Genomic DNA, 10,152 nt, shown 5'->3' with positions numbered 1-10,152 from the left:
CTGTTGTATAATTTCTGTGTCATTTTGAAAATAGGGTTTTAGGGACGTTGAAGTCTGGTGAACCCACAGAGGGGCTAGTGAACAGGCCGAGCAGTCCCCCCCCGGGCCAGAGCCCTTGTATGGAGTCAGTCAAATAACCAAAGACTCAAAATGAGCACAGAGCAATGACAACACAGAAACTTTCATACGACAACATGGTGGGGTGGTGCCCCATGTGTTGAGACTATAGTCCTCACTGCAGGTGGCCCTGGTTCGAATCCCGCTCCGAGTGGCCCTATCCTCCCCTTTCTGTAAGTCGCTTTGGATAAAAGCATCTGCTAAATGACAAATGACACAAAGAGACACAAAACTACAGAGACTCAACGTTAACAGAGACACACAAACCGACTGCAAAGAGGCACAAAACAATGACAAACGACACAATGTTTTGTCTCTTTCAGTCTGTGTTGTGATGGAACTACACGAACACATTCAGCTCTCTGAAGGAAGACGGAGGTCCCACAGCAAATACTCTTATTTAACTAACTGTATTGATCACCTCTCTCATCAGATCACACCACTGATGCCCCATGATCCTCTAATCCAGTTCAACATCTGCATCTCTGATAAGTTTCAGCTCCAACTTCATGCTGTGTGTGTGTGTGTGTGTGTGTGTGTGTGTGTGTGTGTAATCTGTGTGTGTCTAAGTTACCGCTCTGCCTTGGTGGTTTGATGTGAAAGCTTCACTTTACTTCTGTAATCCTGCCAGCTGCCTCTCTCCATCACTCCATCTCTCCATCACTCCATCCAGGGGATTTGACTGCCATTAAGAGATGGCTTTTTGGTGTGTGTGTGTGTGTGTGTGTGTGTGTGTGTGTGTGTGTGGAGGGGGGATGATGTGTAAAAACATGAGCACACACACTTCAGCAGAAGCGTCCAGAGCCTGCTCAGTTATGTGGCTGACGGGGCAGCGTGCAGACCGATGCGGGCTGGGGAGGATGGACACATGTGAGAACACCTGGACTGTGACTTTCAACACACATGGATGCAGCCGTCTGGAAAGAGCTACAGGTACGTCACTGCCATTTCTGCACGTTGGTTTGCTCAGGTTGACAGCTGTGATCGTGGACGGATTGCCAAACAGACGGGGGGCCCGAGAGGTCAGGGGCCCCTGGGCCAGAGCATCTGTATGAATGTTTCCTGTTTGAAAGTCAGAGAGCTCAGTTTAAAGACATGAAATGACCACAGACAGACAGAGGCTAAATGACTACACAGAGAAAACTGTGTAAGAGACATAAAATACACAACAATGGGATGACAAACGACTACAAAGACACAAAACAACCACAAAATTACACCAAGGAAAAGCTTCACAACCATAGACACAAAATGACCATAGGGACACAAACAAGATGTAAATGACAACTAAAAGACACAAAACTCTTTCAGTGTGGAGGTCATTCACAGGGTGGGTGGGGGGACCTTTTACCCGTCTGTGCCCAGGGGCCTGTTTTCTTTTAATCCGCCCATGGTTGTTACATACGAGTGTAAATTAGCATCCACAAAGATTATATAAGACTGTAACTCTGTGCCTCTTTTAAATTCAAGAGTCAAACTGAGCTAAAACTTCAGCTGGCTTGGTCTCCACAGTGTTTATATCATTCATGACAGCTGCTGTGCTGTTTCTGTGCTGTTTCAGACCTCCGTTAATCCTGGCATGTCCCCGATGAGAGACTACAGTAATGACTGTCATCACTTTCACTGGTCAGTTTCACTCCCTTCACTCTTCTTCTGTGTTTTTTTCCTCCTCACATGTAACCATGGATCTACTGTCTGAGTTTCTCACTCTGATTTGTTCCTCAACGTAAAGATTTTGTTTCCCACAAACCATCCAGAAACTCAGGTTTGCCTCTGTCAAAGAGTTTTCATCTGTGGAGGCCGGTTGATTGATTGATCAGACTAAAAGGCAGGGCCGGACTCGAGCTAGCGTGGACTGGCTCTACAATCCCAGGCACAGACAATACCTATTGTTGTGAGGCTAATCTCTGGTGTAAGCCCTCCTTTCTTAATCACATCATCATTTCACCAGCAGCTGGCAAAGAGACGCTTCAGCCCTGAGTCTGCCGGTCAACGTGACTCAAACATCAAATCATGGCTCCACCAGCGTCAGGATCCTGCTGCAAAAACCAATGCAGGCATTTAATCTGTGGACGGGGGGACAGAGGAGCTGCATGTGTTTTCCTGTTTCATTTACTGACGTTGACATATTTAGAAGATTTGTTTGTTTCTTAGCAGCAGAAAACCCGAGCAAACAAAGTGGGGTCCTGAAAATAATTCTTTTCACTCTGAAATAATGTGGTGATGAATTTCTGAAGTCGATCAGCAGTTTGGTCCCAGAAGCCAGGGTGGGCGGACCAACAGTCGAAAACTTCAACACATTCAGTTTACAGTCACATGAAACCAGAGCTGAGCAGAAATGTACTCAAAGAATGAATGAATTATCAAAATGGCTGCTGATTAGTTTTCTGTTGATCCACTGATTGATTAGTTGATAAACTGTCTCCGCCCTAAAATCAAAGGTTTGGTTCATGGAGTTTCATCAGAGTTCAGTTCAATGGAAATGAAACAGTGACAGTGTTGTGAAGCTAAATGAAGCTACAGCTAAATGCTAACACACTCACAATGACAAGGCATGTTGATGTTTAACAGCTTTAGTATTCACCTTCTTAGTTTAGCATGTTAGCATGCTAACATTTGCTACTTAGCACTGAGCAGGAGGTCAGTCAGTCAGTTGACCTGATGAAAGGCCAGGGGACACTTTGTCCTGCGGGGACATGAGAGAGACAGGTGTACCCAGGTGAAAACAACAGGAAGTCAGTCACTGTTTTGGCTCCTGACAGCGTCACAGTGGTCCTGAAGGTTGGAAAACTCCAAAAATCAGTCACAACTCAGACCGATCTAAAAATCCATCCACACACGAGACATGTTTTTAGATCCAGAGCGAGCTTCACTTTCCCGTCACTAACTAAGATGAAGATAACCTTTCTCCCTCCCACAGTGAGGAAATCTGCAGCAACAGATACTCAAGAAAAAGATGAATAATAGATAAGAATATAATAATAATAATAATAATAATAATAATAATAATAATAATAATAATATAATTAGATATTTGACGTCCATAAACCCAAACAGGCTCATTATAACACCAGACCTGCATCAGAGTAACTCAGTGATGTCTCTCCGTCCACCAGTTCAGAGCAAAGAGCAACAGCTAATAGTGAATTGGTCACACACACACCTGAGCTCCACCTTTAATACCCCCCCTCCTGCTTTCAGTCTCTGTGCTGTGCCTGCTGCCTCAGGCGGTGCTGGCACGGTGGGCGTGTGTCCGGGCCTGTCCGGCGTCCTGCTCCTGCACCCAGGAGAAGAGCTGCAGCGTGCTGTGCGACCGCGCCGGCCTGGCTGAGCTGCCCCGGGAGTTCCCCTGCGAGGCTGCTGCCCTCAACCTGGACAAGAACAGGCTCAAGTTCCTGTCGGAGCGGGCCTTCGGGACCCTGCCCTCCCTCAAGTCTCTGTCTCTGGACCACAACAACATCTCCTTCATCACTCCGGGAGCCTTCAAGGTCGGCTGAGTTTGGAAGTTTGATTGTATTAATGTCATGTTTCCAGGAATTTGCTCTGAAAAAAGAAAATGGAGGTATCGCCTGTTCCTTTTCATGGTCTCCATCATCAGAAAAAACATTCAGGGTTAGTTTCAGAACTCTGGACATTTTGTTCTGCCAGTGTGCAATAAGAGGTTTAGGTTTAGGAAGAGGAGGTTCATGTGTATTTACCACCAGCAGGATAAATGTAGTTCTTATAAACATGGTGAACATCTTTTACACGTTATTGGAAATGAACCAGTTTGAGAAGAAAATAAGAACAAATCATGTTTCGCGCACATCAGTGTATTTTCTTTTATGTTCAGTGATTTAACAACAACAATGAATCTTCATTCACGTCCAAACCTGAGCAAATAGAACCAGGACCATCGGCATGATTAAGATCCTGATCATGCAGAAGAGAGTGGATGGTTTGGGATCCTGTAAAACTAACAGCACCTTGTGAAGATAAATAACAGAAAGTTTGATGAAATGGAAATATTCACAGAGCTGCACCTCTGTCCTGCAGGGCCTCTCCAACCTGGTGGAGCTGAAGATGGCGCACAACGAGTACATCAGCTACCTTCACACCCGGACGTTCACGGGCCTGAAGAGGCTGGTTCGCCTGGACCTGTCCGACTGTAACCTCTTCAACATCCCCGACCGCATCTTCATCGAGCAAACGGCACTGAAGGAGCTGCTCTGCTTCCAAAACAACTTCAGGAGGATCCCCGGGGCCATCAGAGGCATGGAGAACCTGACCCACATCTACCTGGAGAGGAACAAGATCGAGGCGGTGGCCTACAACTCCCTGCTGGGCCTGGGGAGTCTCAAGTAAGTCACAGACTGAAGGTGAAGGTGAAACCATTACTCCAGTGCTACTTCATGGGCCAGTTAGCTTTAGCTGTGATTAGCCCTGATCCTGGAGCGTGACACTGCAGTCTCTCTAAGGCTCATAAATATGGAGGCCCAGAGGGGTCAATATTAAATAAAATAAAAGGACTATGATGAAATAAAAAATCACATATCTGAAACAATACTTAATCAAATAATTTACAAAATGATTCAAACTCAGCTCATTATACTGAAAAGTTTTTATGTTGATGTTATTTCCTGTCACTGTTTATTTCGCAGTGGTCATGATGGTGGGGGTGCTACCACCAGATTCAGCTGGTTAGCTCCTGTTAACTAGAGTAACAACTAAATCAGAGTGATTCAAAACTACCTGACTTCAGCTGTTTCTATAGTTTACACAATTTATTCATATTATTATTTATTAATGATGCTTTTTTACATTTATTTAGTATCAAAGACTTTGGGGTTTCTTACATTAAATTTGTTACAGGAAGGATTTTGGAAATATATGGACGAGAAGCTAAAGAACTAGCTGAGAAAGGACACGACTCACTGGTCTCCTGACTCCTCCTCCTTTGTTCTGTACTTACTGTTGACATCGTGAAGTGGGAGGATTTTCACACAGTTCGTCTCCCTGGCCTTTTCATTACATACTGATCTCCACCTCCGCTCTTATACACTTTAATTACTGGCTGCAAATGTCACATCCTGATGCAGAGGAGTATTTATGAGCCCTGCAGTCCTCCTCTCAAACAGCAGTAGCCTGTTTGTAGCCTGAGAGGCGTAACCCAGGGCAAAATACACAACGCAGTGTAATGTCCTCCAGTTCTACACTCTTTACACAGCAGCTCAAAAACGTGTATTAATCCCATGCAAATGCTCTATTTCCTCCAATCTGAGTAACATTGGCTTCCCACCTGTTTCAGGACATTAGAGTCTGTTTTACAAATGAAATGACAGATTAGTGACTGTTTCTGTTTTTTAAAGATCCACATCTTCAGAAGGAACAAATGAGCCTGAGGCTAAACACATTTTTAAATTTTTTCTTGGGATTTGTTGGCTATAAAAAAACACTTAGTCTTGTCTTTTCCTGCCACCTGCGAGTGTGTCTGGATGGAAAGTTTCAGTATTTTTGCTGCAGCTCAGTCTTTCTCTCCCTCCCTTCCTAATCTGCCAGGTATTCTTCCAGGTGTTTGCTTAGTCTAATGGTCCATAAATTGTCAAAAATACCCATCACAACTGCCCAGAGCCCACTGAAACCACTCACTGATTATCACAACAAAACTACCTGATTTAGTCTTTCCAGAAAGGTCTTATTGTGAAAACCCCACCTTTAAAGTCCACCTTCTTATCTCAGGTACCTGAATCTCCAGGAGAACCGCATCAACGTGATCCATGACCAGGCCTTTCAGGACCTCGTGCGGCTGGAGAACTTCTACCTCAACGACAACCTGCTGTCTGATCTGCCCCGGCTCGCCTTCAAGGGCCTCAGCCGCCTCAAGATGCTCAACCTCGGGGGGAATCAGCTGACTAACGTGTCCAGGACCTGGTTCAGTGACCTGGTGGAGCTGGAGATCCTGTACCTGGACAGGAACCAGCTGCTGTACATCGAGGAGGGCACTTTTGAGAACCTGACCAGCCTGATCACGCTCCACCTGAACAGCAACAACCTCACCACCCTCCCCTTCCCTGTTTTCCAGCCCATCTACTTCCTGGGCCGCCTCTTCCTCTTCAGAAACCCCTGGGAGTGCGACTGCTCCCTGGAGTGGCTGAAGGAGTGGATGGAGAGCTACAAGCTGGTGCGGGACATCCCCTGCGCCTCACCCTCCTCCGTGGCGGGACTGGATCTCAGCGAGGTGGTCTTTGCCAAGGTGAACGGCACGTGCGTGGATCCTGCAGAGCTGAACCTGACCACGGCCTCCTCAGAGGTCGCCTCCACCACGGAGAACCGCTTCAACAGCCTCATCTCCAAGCTGCTCCAGCAGGAGCTCAGAGAGGAGCTGGGGAACGGCACCGAGAGCCTCCGCAACGGGACCCTGCTGGAGCCCGAGGAGGGGCAGCTGTCTGCGGGGGTCAGAGGGCGACGGGTGCAGGCAAGCCAATCGCTGCTCTGCTTCACTGTGGTGTGGCTCATCTTCGCTTTGATTGGCCCGTCAGATATTCATGTCTGTCTTTATTGCACATGAGGCTGTGGGACTGCGGAAACAGGAAGTAGCTTTTCAAATTGCCGACGAGAGGAAGAAGAACCAAGGCGCGGTTCCTGGTGTGAGTCTGCTCTGCCAAACAGGATTGTGGGATTTTTTTTTCCAGATGAAATGTAAATGTGATGAAACTGAATATTTTCAGCTACCTTCAACAAGATAGAAGCCAACGGCGTTTATGATCACGAGCGGTTTATATACAATAGTCTACGATATTTATAGATGAAGTGCTTATATAAGAGGAATCACAGCTACATGTCTGATCCGTGTTTTCCCTCCCGGCTCTGCTGCGTGGATTCATCTCTACAGTTATGGAGGCGAGTGTTGATTTCAAACCGTGGCGACGCGATGAAGATGTATATGTGAGCTTCCACCTTTTGTTGCATAATACTTAATTTTAATTAATATTATGTAATATTCATAGGATTACATAGTCTGTTACCAGTGTTTTATTTGTATGTTCATCATCACAGCTTCTGTATGTGTAGAGTCAGAGGAGATCAGAGCTCCTATAGTTATCTCCGAAACAGATGTCCTCTCCGCTCGCCTCCGTTCATTCAGCTCTAAATGTAGGTTCTGCAGCTTTTTCATAAATGCATTAATCTTCTTATTGCACGCGGCTCAGTGTCGTCGCTGCTTGTGTCTGCTGCAACGTGCTGGAGGGACTTTCTCATGGCTTTTGCCTCCCGTGGATGGATGGACTGTTTTCCCCCTCCTCATGGACAGGATCTCTCTCTGTAGAGGGTGGGTGTGATCACCATATGTCAGGTTGTGGATGGGGGAGGGAACAGTGTCAATGTGTGTCAGGAAAGCTTTCAGGTACTTTATGTTGGAAATAAACAACGTCCTCTTGATTTGCAGCATATTCAGAGTTTATTACGTATATATCCACTGATGTGCTGGATTAAAAACAAACCCCAACCAGTGCTTTCTGTTTTACCCTGGTGAATGTGAGTAGTTTGGTGTGACAGCCAGTGATCCCGTTCAGTGTGTTATTAGACATAACGCTCTGTCACAATCTATTTTTCTAAAATAAAAATTTGCTGATGAACTTTTGACTCCTCTGCTCAGTGACTCCTTTGAGCCGAGGCCGATGAGTCGACCCGTTTCAGCGGTGAGCACCAGTTAATCTGTTGGCCCTTTAACGTGGGATTAGGCTGCCACTGAGACAACGGCGGAGGCTGGGTGCTGCATCTCGTCCCCTCCATTTACCATGGTTCTCACACAGCTGTGCTCCTTTTCCTGGACCAGTGCAGAAATGTGATAAAGGGCGTTTAGAATAACGTCTCTAATTTAAGTGAGCTGAAGAAATGACAAATGGTTCCATCTTCTCAAATGTGAGGGTTAGCTGCTTTTCCTTTGACTAGTTTTAATCTATATTTTAGTCATTTTCAGGTTTGAACTGTTGGTCAGACAAACAAGAAGTGTCACTTTATGGAAATCAACATAAACACAAGTAAATATTAATTTATTATTGAATTTTTAAAGATCCGTATTAGTTGAATTGTGCACTCTCCTGCTGTGCAGACACATCTTTCCATCTGACCTGCCACGCACTGACTGAAGGACTCTCTTGATTATGATAGTAATGTGTTGGATTTAAGGAAATGGGCACTGTCTGTTTTCACTGGTGTAAAATTACATTGTGCTCTCCAGGCACCTCTCTAAGAATTTATTCTCTTTCTAGGAAATTATCTGGAAATAATAGGACCTGTGATAAAAGTGTCACTGTAAATGCTTCTACAGTCGAGACATTTCAGACTCACGGTCTTACCTTATAATGTATGATATGACATGTTTGTGTGATATTTCCCATATTTCCCTCTTTGCTCTCACTGCTTTCACCCATCAGTGTTTAAAGTCATTACGCTCAGCCCATGAAAATCAATGCAATTTTTTATAGGTTTAATTTTCCAAAATTAGCTCCATATGTGCTTCAACACTAAAGCAATGATAGTGCATAAATAACTATCATCCAATAATCAAGTAGAGATTCATTCTGCATGATGCTAACTTTCACTTTTGGTACTTTAAGTGTATTTGGATGTGAATAGGTTTGTTCTTGAGGATGACAGAGCATGTACACAGTGGGTCTGGTACTTTTATTTCACTTTTATTTTAATTTGAATGGCTGTAGACATAAGTTAGCTGTGGTTAGAAAGTACTTTGCCAGAAACTGGGCAGATTCCCTCTCAGCATGTGAGTAAACAGTGATTGACTTGGTGGTGGCACACAGACAGGTAACTTTAAAAATCAGTGGTAGCTGACACAGACACGACACAGCACCGCAAATAATCGTCCATAAACCTGCCCGGGAAAAGGGCTCCTATCACCGCAGAACTTGCCTAAGAAACATCACATTTCTACGTTTCCCTCAGTTTCACAGTGAATAAAGTGATAGTTGTCGGTACATCCGATGCTACTTACACACAAGGATTACCGGTGGTGACTTCGGCATACTTTAATGTCCGACATGAAGCAAACATAGTGTAAAAAAACGGAGCTGAAGCTAACAAAGTGTTAATTATTCCGATATTTTAACCATTTTAACCACAGGGGAGGTTTCATCCTCGGGCTGAAAACAGCGACCAGGTTCAGGGGCCGTCCGGGTAGTGTGAGACGTCAGCTGGTTAGCTAACAACAAAAGCTAAGCTAGCTCACGACAAAGAGTCAGGTGGCGCTAATCTCAGTGAAGCCGTGGATGTGTTGTAATCAGGTTATTAATCCAGAGAGCAGCTGTGTGACGTCTGCAGGTGACGTCTGCAGGTGTGTGACGTCTGCAGGTGACGTCTGCAGGTGTGTGACGTCTGCAACTGACGTCTGCAGGTGACGTCTGCAGCTGTGTGACGTCTGCAGGTGACGTCTGCAGCTGTGTGACGTCTGCAGGTGACGTCTGCAGGTGACGTCTGCAGCTGACGTCTGCAGCTGTGTGACGTCTGCAGCTGTGTGACGTCTGCAGGTGACGTCTGCAGGTGTGTGACGTCTGCAGGTGACGTCTGCAGGTGTGTGACGTCTGCACGGTCTGCAGGTGTGTGACGTCTGCAGGTGACGTCTGCAGGTGTGTGACGTCTGCACGGTCTGCAGCTGTGTGACGTCTGCAGCTGTGTGACATCTGCAGGTGTGTGACGTCTGCAGGTGTGTGACGTCTGCAGGTGACGTCTGCAGGTGTGTGACGTCTGCAGCTGTGTGACGTCTGCAGGTGTGTGACGTCTGCAGCTGTGTGACGTCTGCAGGTGACGTCTGCAGGTGTGTGACGTCTGCAGCTGTGTGACGTCTGCAGGTGACGTCTGCAGGTGTGTGACGTCTGCAGCTGTGTGACGTCTGCAGGTGTGTGACGTCTGCAGGTGACGTCTGCAGCTGTGTGACATCTGCAGCTGTGTGACGTCTGCAGGTGACGTCTGCAGGTGTGTGACGTCTGCAGCTGTGTGACGTCTGCAGGTGTGTGACGTCTGCAGCTGTGTGACGTCTGCAGG

General features: G+C 46.1%; 1 protein-coding gene across 1 annotated transcript; it reads left to right on the top strand.

Moving 5' to 3' along the window:
- Positions 1-899: 899 nt before the first annotated feature.
- Positions 900-7,730, top strand: nyx (nyctalopin). Its single transcript, XM_071472739.1, has 5 exons — positions 900-1,050; positions 1,679-1,743; positions 3,319-3,605; positions 4,153-4,457; positions 5,836-7,730. Exons 2-5 carry the CDS (start codon positions 1,722-1,724, stop codon positions 6,662-6,664), a joined length of 1,443 nt encoding a protein of 480 aa, XP_071328840.1. The 5' UTR covers positions 900-1,050; positions 1,679-1,721; the 3' UTR covers positions 6,665-7,730.
- The last annotated feature ends 2,422 nt before the right edge of the window (positions 7,731-10,152 follow it).

Source organism: Trachinotus anak, unplaced genomic scaffold (genome assembly GCF_046630095.1).
Source record: "Trachinotus anak isolate AG129_WGS33_773 ecotype Australia unplaced genomic scaffold, CSIRO_AGI_Tana_v1 ptg000039l, whole genome shotgun sequence".
Lineage (NCBI taxonomy): Eukaryota > Metazoa > Chordata > Actinopteri > Carangiformes > Carangidae > Trachinotus > Trachinotus anak.
Note: the sequence above shows the minus strand (reverse complement) of the source record. Positions and strands in the feature narration are given on the sequence as shown.